The sequence below is a fragment of the Lates calcarifer genome, linkage group LG21, assembly GCF_001640805.2.
Source record: "Lates calcarifer isolate ASB-BC8 linkage group LG21, TLL_Latcal_v3, whole genome shotgun sequence".
NCBI lineage: Eukaryota > Metazoa > Chordata > Actinopteri > Centropomidae > Lates > Lates calcarifer.
Genome location: NC_066853.1, coordinates 14,442,429 through 14,456,928, shown reverse-complemented (window position 1 = coordinate 14,456,928; position 14,500 = coordinate 14,442,429). Strand labels below are relative to the sequence as shown.

The window sequence follows — 14,500 nt, the reverse complement described above, 5'->3', positions numbered from 1 at the left end:
GAGTCAGTAAAATCATAGATGGACAGACGTTGACCCCAAATGTCTCTAAGTCAGACCAAGATCAGTGTTGTGTCAAGGGGCTTATGGGAACTGGAGTGTTGTCACTGTCATACTTCAGTTGTCTTTTGAGAAACTACAATATGCCACCCACCAAAGTGGCTAATAAGAGTGTCTGTGCTACCCGCCACTCCTGAATTCCACCCGCGTTTGGCGTGATGTCAAGCTCTGAACCGAACAAAAAATTTACCACATCATTGTCAAGGCATGAAAAGGTGAGCTTTTTATTGTCAAAATTGATTTTTAACAGTTAATCATAGTATGTCCTGTCAAACATACACTCCTATGGGTCATATCAGAGAGGAGGGACTAAGAACCTCCACTGGCAGTTAAGATGGGGGACTTGTATAATTTTATGACTTGATGCCTCGGCCCATGATAGCTTTCTTTGTGTTCCTCTCTGGTCTCAGCAAGATTATATAACACTTAGGTCCAAACAGTGCCACCAAGAGGCCAAAACTGGAGGCCAGGATGGCAAATACCTCCACTGCATCTGCATATTTGCCTGGTGAGCTAATATAAGCAGGGACAAATGCCACCCACACAGTACAGAAGATCAGCATGCTGAAAGTTATGAGCTTGGCCTCATTGAAGTTGTCTGGAAGATTCCTTGCCAGAAATGCTAACAGGAAACTGAGGATAGCCAATAAACCAATATAACCAAGTAACACTGCAAAACCAACTGTGGACCCAACTACACACTCATAAATTATCTTGTCAATGTGGTATTGCAAGTTTTTATGAGGTGTTGGTGAGGAAGAGAGAAGCCAGGCAGTACAGATTGTGGCTTGAATAGAAGTAAGAACAAGAACTGTCCCTCTCTGCTGTAAAACACCAAACCACTTCAGAGTGGTTTCACCTCCTGGCTTGGAGGCCTTGAACACAGCCAGAACCACCATGGTTTTCACCAGGATACATGAGACACAAAGCACAAAGCTGATCCCAAATGCTGCATGTCTCAGCTGGCATGTCCATACTGTGGGACGGCCGATAAATAACAGCGAACATAGGAAACATAGTTTAAGTGACAACAACAGCTGGAAACTAAGTTCAGAATTGTTGGCACGTACTATAGGTGTGCTGCGATGATAGATATAGATCCCAACAACAATAGCACAGACAAATGTTCCCACCAGTGAGGTGGCTGTCAAGAAGATTCCCAGAGGCTCATGATAGGAGAGGAATTCTGTTGTTTTAGGAACACAGTGGTCACGCTGGGGACTGGACCAGAAATCCTCTGGACAACTGCTGCACTCCATGGAGTCTAGGAAAATAAGCAAAGTGTTGAGATACACACTTATATTTAATCTCCAAACTGCAATACTTAAAACTGAACACTCACCAGTCTTATTGCTGATCTTTCCCTCAGAGCAAGGGATGCAGTCAAAACAACATTTAGGTTCCCCCTTCTTTCTGGCTATGCGGGTACCTGGAGGACAGCTCTCACTGCACACTGACCGTGGTGGCTGTAGGGAATAAAAATTAAACATCTGTTTTTCTGCATGACTGTAAAGTTCTCTAGTGATTTATCCATCAACCAGAAGAGTGTGAAAAACCAGAAGTAACCTGTTTGGATTCAAAGTTCCAGAAGATTTTGTCTTCATCAAGTGTGAGTTCTTCACCTTTGAAGGCTGACTTCTTAACCTCACCCACAGTCTGAAGTTTAGTTCTTCCATCAGGAAGCCACTGCCAGTTCATGATATCGTATATTGGTAAAACATCACCATTCTCATCAAATGACACTTGATCGCCAGATGATGTGGTGAAGTTGACTTTTTCCAAGTAATATACAAACTGTGAAGGTCAGAATAAGGGATAGAGGTAAGACCAAAGAGGATAGATGGAAAAAAAAGAGTTCTGTTATTGACCATAGTGATTACAGCAGGACCTATTATTCAAAAATCAAAGTACATGCCATATTTATGAAAACATAAAAATAATTTTTAAATTGTAACGTAAAATAACCTATAATACCATATACCTAGTCATAAGATGCTGTTCCCTATGACCTGATGATATAGCACTGCTATGACCCAGCAGTTGGAAAAATATTTTCAGCTATTTATCTAGCATTTACAACTGATAATCTCATAGCTTTGTATTTATTTCTACAGACTAGATGCTACTATGGAAAACTATTACAACCACGGGATTTTGTCACATAACCAGGTGGAGTGTAAACTGATATCACACCTGCCATGGCTCCAGTCTTTGCAAATTTCCACAGCTGTGCCCACTGAAAGGCCCTCTCCCAGGCTCACAGCGCAGCATGTCATCAAGGGCATATGCCAGAGCATATACAGCCTTATAAACATTGTACTCTGCCCTGAGATTTAAAATGTCCAAGAACTCAGTCACCACATTCTCTATATCTTCCTGTCCAGTGCATAATGCTCCTCCAGCTTCCACCCAACCTGCTGGAGGTGGTGCAAATCTACACTGAAATATGTATTCCCAAAACTGATTTACCTGAAACACATTCAAAACTGAGTGTTATAAACAAAGAAATATTATTCTTATAAAGGCCAGATTAGATTGCAAGGTTAAACTCTCACCATGTTATTTCCATAGCTGTTGTTGTGGTGTAGGTCAGGACGTATTTGTAACAGGAAGTCTTTGAGCCCTGGTATTTCTCCTCGACGGATGGCAATGCCCAGTGTTCCACCCAGGTACGGCATGAGGCGGGGGGTCTGGAGTGTAGCAGCTGATGTCCAACCTTCGCTGGCCATCCACTGCAGGCCTGTCAGGTTCTGCCTCGCCACCTGAACATTGCATTATACTAATTGCAATTTGGTGTATTTAGGCCAAATATTGTGGTAAAATATTGAATTTCATAAATAAAACACCAAGTTATACATTAATGAATGAAATGAAATTCAAGACCAACCTCTTCCATGAGGTTAATCATGTGACTCTCATATGCTAACACAATGACCACACGAGCTGTGGATTTCTTCATCACATCCACAATCCTCTTTAGTTCAGATGGGTCATTTCCCCAGGGCAAAATCTCTGTGTAGGCCAGACAACCTCCACCAGATGGACCCAGGTCAGATTGGAAGGATCGGGCAGCGTTGAGTCCATAGTCATCATCACAGATCAGCAGACCTGCCCAAGTCCAGCCAAAGTGTTTTAGAATTTGAATCATAGCACGCACCTAAATGAGGACAAAGTGGAGGGATTAGTGTACAGGCTGAGGTGATCTTTTACTGGAAATCCTGATAAAGAGGTTCTACAATTGACGTTTCAGTGTTGTTATCTGACACCATACTACATCAGTGGCACAGAATGTGTATGTATATATGTATATATATTTTACATATTTTTTAGGAGGATGTACTTCCTGAAATTTTTTTTATCTGCACCATATTTTTTACCTTATCATATTTAATTATTGCTTTTTATTGTTGTTATCTGTCATAATACAACTAAAATATGATTATATTGATAGATCTTCACCTGGAAAGCATCACTTGGGATTGTCCTAAAGAAGGATGGAAACCTTTGCCGGTCACTCAGGCAGGAACATGTGGCAAAATAACTCACCTGTGAAAAACACAGACAGTATCCTAAAAGTATTCAGTGCCTTTACTGGATTTTCCAATTTTGTGAGGTTCATGTTTACAACTGACTTTAAATATAACACTGGATAGAAATGATACAAATTAATTAATAGATGGTAAGGCAAAAAAAAAAAAAAAAAAAAAAAACTTACCAAAGGCACTCTGTACAAACCTAAGACAGTGGAGATGGCAATAGAGCGTGTAGAGGAGGAATCACCCACAATTCCTAGGACTGGAGGGGTTCCTATACAGGTCTCATGTAATATGACTTGCTCCTCTTGACCACTGAGTAATGATAATCCTGAACGGAATGCAACACCTAGTTTGTTGCAGTTATCATACAGACTGTATCCCAGGGTCACATTAGGTATCAGGTTGGAGTTTCTGTTGATCTCATCAATGGTAAAGGCCATGGTCAGGGCCAGCCTACAACCTACAACATCAAAACTAGCACAAAAATACCACTGTTAACTACTGGAAAGTACAACTTGATACAATATCTGTGCAAACACATACGTGTTAAAATAAACTACAGAGTATTCAAACCATAATGTCAGTTGAATAGCAACAATCATAATAATACTTGAATGAAACAATAACTAGAGAGACGGTACAAAAAGGTAATGTGGATTAACTGGCATAACTACGCAATATATTTTTTTCTAAATAATATCTAATTATCAAAAAATAAAAATTACTGATTGGCTTGATGAAAAAAGAAAAAAAGAAACAGAGGAACCACTTGCTCATTCTCCCTGACTCACCCATGACAAGTAGGCTGTCTTGGCTCTGAGGTAAAAGACAGGTCAGGATGAGTAGAAAAGAAGTGGATGTCAAACAGCCCACCAAGAATAACATCTCCTGCTTTGTGCATCCCATTTAGATGAAATTGTCCCTGTAACCAACAAGAATAAAGAGGGGAAGACACAGCAGAGGAGAAGTAGGAATACAACAAGAACAAGAACAAATTTATGTTTAAGAATGCCCTCATGGCTCTTCTGTGGTTCACCCCTTTTCTGAGTGCAGTCTGTATGTTTTATCACTATGTCACCCCCTTATATTGACTTGCAGTATTGTTTAATCTTGCACACCACACATCAGAGCAGAAGAATAGGAAGGGGCAGGGCCTAAAATGCATATCATTTCAGATGGGTGAATTAATGTGTGCATATTTGAAAACATTCCTGCAAGGCAATGTTAGCAATGTCTCCAACCTAAATTAAAATTTGGAATGACTACAGTGAAGTTCTACTGAAAATGGAATGACAGTCACATTTTGTCTGTGTTAGGTTTTTTATTGTCATATCAACTTATAAATAGGTACATTAAGTTAAAGATAAAACAGACAAATGCACAAATCAGGTCTGAGTATGTGGATTTCAATTTCACACATTTACAGAGCTTAATTAAATGTCCACTAAATAGTAGCAGCAGCACACTAACACATTTGTACCAGGTGTGGTGGTCCACTAAGGTTGGCTTTTCCTGATTTTTGCTAACCTTTTCTTCTGTAGAACAGAGAAAAGTTGGGGGCCTGACCAGCAAGGAAGGAACTTGTGAGCACTTCTTCCTGTGTTTGGACTGACTTTTTCAGTTGTTTTGACAAAGGTGCGTTACCACCATACGTCATCAAACTGGAGTTTGTTTAACAGGTAACAGGTCTTATATCTTTTCATACTTTTGTCCAGATGTTTTTTGGGCAGAGACAGAGGTGCTTTTTAGTTATTCTCGTCTGGACATGGTGAGTTATGAGCCTGTCTTAGCATCTGAAATGATTTCCAATCTGAGGTATCTGAAGAGGTCACGCATGCCTGGTGCTTACATGGCTGCGTGTAGCCAGTCAGAGCATGCCTAACACAGGGGATGTGTCTTAAAGAGTATCCATATCAGCTGACACTATGAGACTCAATCCCCATACATATAGGGTGGAGAGAACTTTCCAATCAGACATACACAAATTAAACAAATTTCTGAGTGGTTCATATCATTGATTTTTTTTTCTCCTCAGATCCAAGGGAAGGAGAAGTGAATAAGTCAGTGTAGGGAGAGGGTCAGGGGGATGAGTCAGCAAAACAAAACATTGGCAAAGATGAGGTCCTGTAACTTTAATTAAGTATTTATTTTAACTCAAACTATTATTTTTCCCTTAACCTAAGTTGTTTTTGGTGCATGAACCTAACCGAACATTTACCATTCGTATTGTAACATCATGAAATGGTTAGTTATTTGTTTTCAGAAGTGAATTTTAACAGTTTATCATGGCCTATCTCCTGATTGGCCAAGATGATGTCCTCTAATCTTAATGAAGTATTTATTTTAACTCAAAACATGATCTTTCCCTGTAACCTAAATTTAGTTGTTTATGATGCATAATCCTAAAAGAACAATTACTATAGTATTGTAACATCATAAAATGGTTTGTCTTTTTTTTTTTAGAAGTGATTTTTAAAAGTTTATCATAGAATGCTTCCTGTTACCAGTATACTCTTTTGGGTCATTTAATAGAGTAAGGACAGACAACCTCCTCTGTGAATTAAGTTGGAGGACTTGGCAGATAATTTTATGGCATTGCTGTGCCTCGACCCATGATAGCTTTCTTTGTGTTTCTCTCTGGTCTCAGCAGGATTATGTAACACTTTGGTCCAAACAGTGCCACCAAGAGGCCAAAACTGGAGGCCAGGATGGCAAATACCTCCACTGCATCTGCATACTTGCCTGGTGAGCTGATATAAGCAGGGACAAATGCCACCCACACAGCACAGAAGATCAGCATGCTGAAAGTTATGAGTTTGGCCTCATTGAAGTTGTCTGGAAGATTCCTTGCCAGAAATGCTAACAGGAAACTGAGGATAGCCAGTAAACCAATATAACCAAGTAACACTGCAAAACCAATTGTGGACCCAACTACACACTCATAAACTATCTTGTCATTGTGGTACTGGGTGTTTTTATGAGGTGCTGGTGAGGAAGAGAGAAGCCAGGCAGTACAGATTGTGGCTTGAATAGAAGTAAGAACAAGAACTGTTCCTCTCTGCTGCATAGCACCAAACCACTTCAGACTGGCTTCACCTCCTGGCTTGGAGGCCTTGAACACAGCCAGAACCACCATGGTTTTCACCAGGATACATGAGACACAAAGCACAAAGCTGATCCCAAATGCTGCGTGTCTCAGTTGGCATGTCCATACCCGGGGACGGCCAATAAAAAGTAGTGAACATAGGAAACAAAGCTTAAGTGACAACAACAGCTGGAAACTAAGTTCAGAATTGTTGGCACGTACTATAGGTGTGCTGCGATGATAGATGAAGATCCCAAGGACAATAGCACAGACAACTGTTCCCAGCAGTGAGGTGGCTGTCAAGAAGATACCCAGAGGATCGTGATAGGAGAGGAATTCTGTTGTTTTAGGAACACAGTGGTCACGCTGGGGACTGGACCAGAAATCCTCTGGACAACTGGTGCACTCCATGGAGTCTATGAAAACAACCAAAGTTTTGAGATACATGTTTGCACTATAAATCTAAACTGAAATGTTTAAAACACTCACCAGTCTTATTGCTGATCTTTCCCTCAGAGCAAGGGATGCAGTCAAAACAACACTCAGGTTCCCCCTTCTTTCTGGCAGTGCGGGTACCTGGAGGACAGCTCTCACTGCACACTGACCGGGGTGGCTGTAGACAAAAAAAAAACATATTTGTTGTTCTGCACAACTATAAAATAATTGGCATAACTCATTATAGAGTTATGCACCGGCCAAATGATAGTAATGTGAAAAATCAGAGGTGACCTTTTTGGATTCAAAGTTCCAGAAGATTTTGTCTTCATCAAGTGTGAGTTCTTCACCTTTGAAGGCTGACTTCTTAACCTCACCCACAGTCCGAACTTTAGTTCTTCCATCAGGAAGCCACTGCCAGTTCATGATATCATAGATTGGTAAGACATCACCATTCTCATCAAATGACACTTGATCACCAAATGATGTGGTGAACTTGACCTTTTCCAAGTAATATACAAACTGTGAATATTAAAATAAGGGATAGAGGCAGAAACAAAGGAGGTTGGTTATTAATATTACTCAGCATGGTGAACACAACAGGACCTAGTATCCAATAATCAAACTGTAAGCCAGATTCTACTATCACCCAGCAGTAGGGAAAATCTTTTCAGCTATCTGTCTACTATATTACAATTCATGATCTGATAGCTTTATACTTAATCATGTAGACTAAATGCTACTACACAAAAATATTACAAGCACATGATTTAGTTAAATTAAGAGGTGGAGTGTAAACTGATATCACACCTGCCATGGCTCCAGTCTTTGCAAATTTCCACAGCTGTGCCCACTGAAAGGCCCTCTCCCTGGCTCACACTGCAGCATGTCATCAAGGGCATATGCCAGAGCATACACAGCCTTATACACATTATACTCTGGCCTGAGGTTTGTAATGTCCAAGTACTCAGTCTCCACACTCTCTAGATCTTCCTGTCCAGTGCATAATGCTCCTCCAGCTTCCACCCAACCTGCTGGAGGTGGTGCAAATCTACATTGAAATGTATATTCCCAAAACTGATTTACCTGAAAAATATTTAGAACTGTATAGTATAAACCAATACAATATATCATTTTACAAATACGAGAGTAGATTGTATGAATAAACTCTCACCATGTTATTTCCATAGCTGTTGTTGTGGTGTAGGTCAGGACGTATTTGTAACAGGAAGTCTCTGAGCCCTGGTATTTCTCCTCGACGGATGGCAATGCCCAGTGTTCCACCCACGTACGGCATGAGGCGGGGGGTCTGGAGCACAGCAGATGATGTCCAGGCTTCACTGGCTATCCACTGCAGGCCTGTCACATTCTGCCTCACCACCTGTACATTGCATTATGAAAGGTAAATCAATTCATGCTGTCATACCAATTAAGTAGTATTTAGTTTCCGCAGCTGACGTCATTCACACATGCAATTTTGTATTTTACGCATTAGTATGAGTGATGAATATCATCATAACTGGAGCTGGGTATATTTTTCTGAATAAGTCTTGTTATCATAACCTACAAGCAGTGTCCAAATCAATCAGAGGTTTAGCATATATAGGCCAATACTGTAGTAAATTACAGAATTGAATATTTATGTCAAGTGGTGGTATAATTGTATATCAAGCCCAACCTCTTCCACAAGGTTAATCATGTGACTCTCATATGCAAACACAATGACCACACGAGCTGTGGATTTCTTCATTACGTCCACAATCCTCTTCAGTTCAGCTGGGTTGTCATCCCAGGGCAAAATCTCTATATAGGCCAGACAACCTCCACCAGATGGACCCAGGTCAGATTGGAAGGAACGGGCAGCATGGAATCCATAATCATTATCACTGATCAGCAGACCTGTCCAAGTCCAGCCAAAGCGTTTCAGAATCTGAATCATTGCATGCACCTGTGTGGATACAGCGGAATGATTCATGCACAGGCTGGAATAAACTTGAAATGGAAATCCTGCTAAACAGGTTCCATACTGGATCATGTTTAATTATTGCCTTTCAGTGTTGTTATCTGACACCATACAACTCCATCAATGATCCATAGAATATGACTTGTGATACACAAAATATTCGATTTTTTTTTCATTGCAGCATGTAATGCTCCATGAAAAATGTTTATCTACAACTGCTTTATTTTAAGCAGTTTCATTTTTTGGATAGGTTTTCACCTGGAAAGCATCACTTGGAATCGTTCTAAAGAAGGATGGAAACTTTTTCCGGTCACTCAGGCAGGAACATGTGGAAAAATAACTCACCTGTGAAAAACACAGAATGTACATCCTAAAACCAATTAATGCATTTACTGGGTCTCTCAAGTTTATGAGGTTGACTGCTTCATGTTTACAACTGACTTTAAATATTAAATTAAATCAAAATGATCAAAATGGTCTAACAGATGGTAAGGTAGAAAAACTTACCGTAGGCACTCTGTACAAACCTAAGACAGTGGAGATGGCAACAGAACGTGTGGAAGAATCGTCACCCACAATCCCCAGGACTGGAGGGGTTCCTACACAGGTCTTGTGTAATATAACTTGCTCCTCTAGACCGCTGGCTAATGACAGTCCTGCACGGAATCCAACTCCTAGTGTGTTGCAGTTATCATACAGACTGTATCCCAGAGTCACATTAGGTAGCAGGTTGGAGTTTCTGTTGATCTCATCAATAGCAAAGGCCATGGTCTGGGTCAGCCTAAATCCTATAACATCAAAACTAACACATAAAATACCAATGTTTACTACTGAAAAAATACAACATGGTACAGTAACTGTGCATATATAACATATATATGTAACAGCTACAGTTTTTGTGAATAATGAAGCCAGTTGAATAGCAACAACAATAATATTAAATAAATGACACAATAAATATAGCGTAATCTGCAAAGGGGTAATGTGGTTAAAATGGCATAAGTACACAATGTAATTCTTTCATAGTGATATCTGGTTATCTAAAAAAAGTTGGCTTGACTAAAAAAGAAAAGAAGAAACAGAGGAACTATTTCTTAATTTTACTGTGAGACTCACCCATGACAGGTAGGCTGTTGTGGCTCTGAGATAAAAGACAGGTCAGGATGAGTAGAAAAGAAGTGGATTTCAAACACCCCACCTAGAACAACATCTCCAGTCTTGTGCATCCCATTAAGATGAAACTGTCCCTGTAACTGACAAGAAGAGGAATAAAGAGGGGAGGACACAGCAGAGGAAAAGTTTGAATACAACAAGAAGAACAAGTTGACGTCTAAAAATGCCCTCATGACTTTCCTCTGGTTCACCCCCCTTTCTAAATGCAGACTAAGTTTTTTTTCGCTATGGCACCCTCTTATGTTGACTTGTAATATTGTATTGTACACCACCCATCAGGGGAGAAGTAGTAGTATGGGCAGGGCCTAAATGCATTTCATTTCAGATAGATTCTCTACAGAGTTAGAATGAATATATGCAGTTTTGATATTATAAATTGCATCACATTTACTTCTGAATATGCATGTTTAGTTAAAAACAAAAAAGACTTTTTCACCTTCTAGTAAAAGTACTTGACTTGTTGTAAAATTAAATTTTTGTGATTTTTTAATGAACTGAATTAAATTCCCCAAATCAGACCTGAGTACGTGGATTACAATATAAAACATTTACAGAGTTGAACTAAATGTCCACTAAATGTTAGCAGCAGCATTCTAAGACATTTGGTGAAATAATTCCTCTTCTCATTTACTATCATTATCCTGTTTGAGTTGATATTCCATCTGCCTGGCATACATAGTAATTTGGCAGACATCAGATGGTCAGTTCTGCAGAAACATATGCTGGTTGGATGGTAAGATTCCACCTTTGGTTATCTCTGTCAGGCTTGCATGGGGACTAGATGTAAATACAATGCTTCACCAGGTTAAACATGCATGTGTGTGATAAGGGGCTGTTGGGGATGTTCTGCTGGGTTGTGAAACTATGTCTTGACAGCCCCACAGACTGGGTCACCCCAGCTAGCTTCAGTGGTACCTCCTGGGCCCATTTGGATGCTAAGTAACTTTGTAGAGGTAAAGACATTCAGCAGAGTGGGCAGGATAGTGGTACCCCTTGGGTCAGATCTCAGGCTGGGTTTACCATGAATTAGGGTTATCACAGTTATTACAGTTTATCCTCCAACCTCCACTGATCTCATTAGTGGTAGTAGACCCTCAACACCAGGTCTGAAATGCTTTCGAATCAAAGTTAACTTAAGAGGCCACGCATGTGTGGTAGCCACACATATCCAATCAGTGCGTAGCTACCACAGGTGGTGTGTCTTTGAGTATTCATATCAACTGACCCCATGAGGGTGAATTGATGTATCCAACTGATTTCTACATTTTCCACTGCTAGCACAACTAAGTCATTCAAAAATTGTTCATCAGTTCATACAGTTGTATTTTTTTCTTCCAACTCTCAAATCCCAGGGAATGTAAAAATAAATCTACTGACAAAAACAGTATAATAATATAGTATAATAATGTAATAATGTAAATATTTTTAATTGACATTTTGCTATTGCTGATTTGTTTGGTGTTGATTACTGTTGCACAATTCGAATCAATGAAAAATAAAAAGTGGATGAGATTCATTAATTAATTTAATTGAAGTGTTGAGATCCCATAATAAACAACCTAATAGGTAACAGGTTGTCACTACCCAAAGTTAAATTTTATTGTGAGGTTACCTCCAGCGATTGTCTGAGACAGCATCAGTTATTTCAAAAAATGCCCCAAAATGATATATGTTCCTGTTCAAGACACAAAGCCCTCTATTGGTCATACTTATTACCAAAAGAGCAAAGAAGTGAGCAGATTTTATTATAAAGCCAATAAGTCAGTGTAGGGAAAAGGTCAGGGGGATGGATGAGTCAGCAAAACAAAACATTGGCAAAGATGAGGTCCTATAACTTTAATTAAGTATTTATTTTAACTAAAACTTTTTAAAAATTAAAAATTTTATGGCTTTGTGGTGCCTCGGCCCATGATAGCTTTCTTTGTGTTCCTCTCTGGTCTCAGCAGGATTATGTAACATTTGGGTCCAAACAGTGCCACCAAGAGGCCAAAGCTGGAGGCCAGGATGGCAAATACCTCCACTGCATCTGCATATTTGCCTGGTGAGCTGATATAAGCAGGGACAAATGCCACCCACACAGCACAGAAGATCAGCATGCTGAAAGTTATGAGTTTGGCCTCATTGAAGTTGTCTGGAAGATTCCTTGCCAGAAATGCTAACAGGAAACTGAGGATAGCCAGTAAACCAATATAGCCAAGTAACACTGCAAAACCAATTGTGGACCCAACTACACATTCATAAACTATCTTGTCATTGTGGTATTGCAAGTTTTTATGAGGTGCTGGTGAGGAAGAGAGAAGCCAGGCAGTACAGATTGTGGCTTGAATAGAGGTAAGAACCAGAACTGTCCCTCTCTGCTGTAAAACACCAAACCACTTCAGACTGGCTTCACCTCCTGGCTTGGAGGCCTTGAACACAGCCAGAACCACCATGGTTTTCACCAGGATACATGAGACACAAAGCACAAAGCTGATCCCAAATGCTGCATGTCTCAGTTGGCATGTCCATAAAGTGGGACGGCCGATAAACAGCAGTGAACACAGGAAACAAAGCTTAAGTGACAGCAACAGCTGGAAACTAAGCTCTGAATTGTTGGCACGCACTATAGGTGTGCTGCGATGATAGACAAAGATCCCCAATATAACAGCACAGATAAATGTGCCCAGCAACGAGGTGGCTGTCAAGCAGATTCCCAGAGGCTCATGATAGGAGAGAAAGTCAATTTTTTTAGGAACACAATGGTCACGATGGGAGCTGGACCAGAAATCTTCTGGACAACTGGTGCACTCCATGGAGTCTATGAAAATAGGGAGTGTTGAGATACATGTTTATACTATATTTCCAAATTGCAATGTTTAAAACTAAACACTCACCAGTCTTATTGCTGATCATTCCCTCAGAACAAGGGATGCAGTCAAAACAACACTCAGGTTCTCCCTTCTTTCTGGCCACGCGGGTACCTGGAGGACAGCTCTCACTGCACACTGACCGTGGTGGCTGTGAGGAGAAAAAAAAAAAAATCTGATGCTCTACACCACTATACACTGCTATGATGAGTTATCCATGGGCCAAATGATAGTAATGTGAAAAATCAGAGGAAACCTTTTTGGATTCAAAATTCCAGAAGATTTTGTCTTCATCAAGTGTGAGTTCTTCACCTTTGAAGGCTGACTTCTTAACCTCACCCACAGTCCGAACTTTAGTTCTTCCATCAGGAAGCCACTGCCAGTTCATGATATCATAGATTGGTAAGACATCACCATTCTCATCAAATGACACTGGGTCACCAAATGGGGTGGTGAAATTGACCTTTTCCAAGTAATACAGGAGCTATAAAAAAACAGAATAATAGACAAAGGGAAAACCACAGAGGATAGATAAAAATGATCTATATTATTAATTACCATGGTAATCACAGCATGACCAAGTATTCAGTGATCAATGCATACTACACTTATAAAATTTTAAGCCATAAAAAAGTCTACAAAATCATTTTCTTTGAAGTAAGGTTACATTATGTATAATACCATATACTTAGTCACATGACACTGGGGTCTCTTACCTGGTGATATTGGCCAATGCCTTCACCCATCAGTAGGAAAAATCCTTTCAGCCATGTATATAGCATTTTACAGTTGATAATACAACTTTGTACTTGCATACAAAAATGCTATTGAAAGCTACAATACAAGAAATATTACAAGAGCAAGAGAACAAACTGTTTTCCCACCTGCCATGGTTCTAGTCTCCGTAAATTCCCACAGCTGTGCTCGCTGAAAGGCCCTCTCCCTGGCTCACACTGCAACACGGTATCGAGGGCATATGCCAGAGCATACACAGCCTTGTACACATTATACTCTGGCCTGAGATTTAAAATGTCCAAGTACTCAGTCTCCACACTCTCTAGATCTTCCTGTCCAGTACATAATGATCTCCCAGCTTCCACCCAACCTGCTGGAGGTGGTGCAAATCTACACTGAAATGTGTGTTCCCAAAACTGACTTACCTGAAACACATTTAAAAACTGTGTATTATGAACAAAGATATATTATTCATATAAACACCAGATTAGATTGCAAGGTTAAACTCTCACCATGTTATTTCCATAGCTGTTGTGGTGTAGGTCAGGACGTATTTGTAACAGGAAGTCTTTGAGCCCTGGCATTTCTCCTCGGCGGATGGCAATGCCCAGTGTTCCACCCAGGTACGGCATGAGGCGGGGTGTCTGAAGCACAGCAAATGCTGTCAGGC

At 40.2% G+C, this 14,500-nt stretch overlaps 3 protein-coding genes across 3 annotated transcripts in view; all 3 read right to left on the bottom strand.

Moving 5' to 3' along the window:
- Positions 1-267: 267 nt before the first annotated feature.
- Positions 268-14,500, bottom strand: part of LOC108899786 (extracellular calcium-sensing receptor-like) — a 159,435-nt gene continuing 145,202 nt past the window's right edge. The window contains exons 4-13 of the mRNA XM_051065690.1: positions 6,901-7,094; positions 4,385-4,515; positions 3,773-4,067; positions 3,517-3,603; positions 2,945-3,214; positions 2,613-2,819; positions 2,251-2,526; positions 1,624-1,851; positions 1,400-1,523; positions 268-1,321 (exon numbers count right to left, since the gene is read on the bottom strand). Of these exons, the coding sequence (XP_050921647.1) occupies positions 411-1,321; positions 1,400-1,523; positions 1,624-1,851; positions 2,251-2,526; positions 2,613-2,819; positions 2,945-3,214; positions 3,517-3,603; positions 3,773-4,067; positions 4,385-4,515; positions 6,901-7,094 (2,723 nt within the window). The 3' untranslated portion in view covers positions 268-410. The remainder of the gene's footprint in view (positions 1,322-1,399; positions 1,524-1,623; positions 1,852-2,250; positions 2,527-2,612; positions 2,820-2,944; positions 3,215-3,516; positions 3,604-3,772; positions 4,068-4,384; positions 4,516-6,900; positions 7,095-14,500) is intronic.
- Positions 9,346-10,318, bottom strand: LOC108899737 (extracellular calcium-sensing receptor). The gene is made up of 3 exons (XM_051065695.1): positions 10,193-10,318; positions 9,604-9,878; positions 9,346-9,421 (listed from the first exon to the last, which is right to left on the bottom strand). Exons 1-3 carry the CDS (start codon positions 10,300-10,302, stop codon positions 9,387-9,389), a joined length of 420 nt encoding a protein of 139 aa, XP_050921652.1. The 5' UTR covers positions 10,303-10,318; the 3' UTR covers positions 9,346-9,386.
- LOC127139070 (extracellular calcium-sensing receptor-like) lies at positions 12,072-13,082 on the bottom strand. Its single transcript, XM_051065693.1, has one exon. It carries the CDS (start codon positions 13,039-13,041, stop codon positions 12,133-12,135), a length of 909 nt encoding a protein of 302 aa, XP_050921650.1. The 5' UTR covers positions 13,042-13,082; the 3' UTR covers positions 12,072-12,132.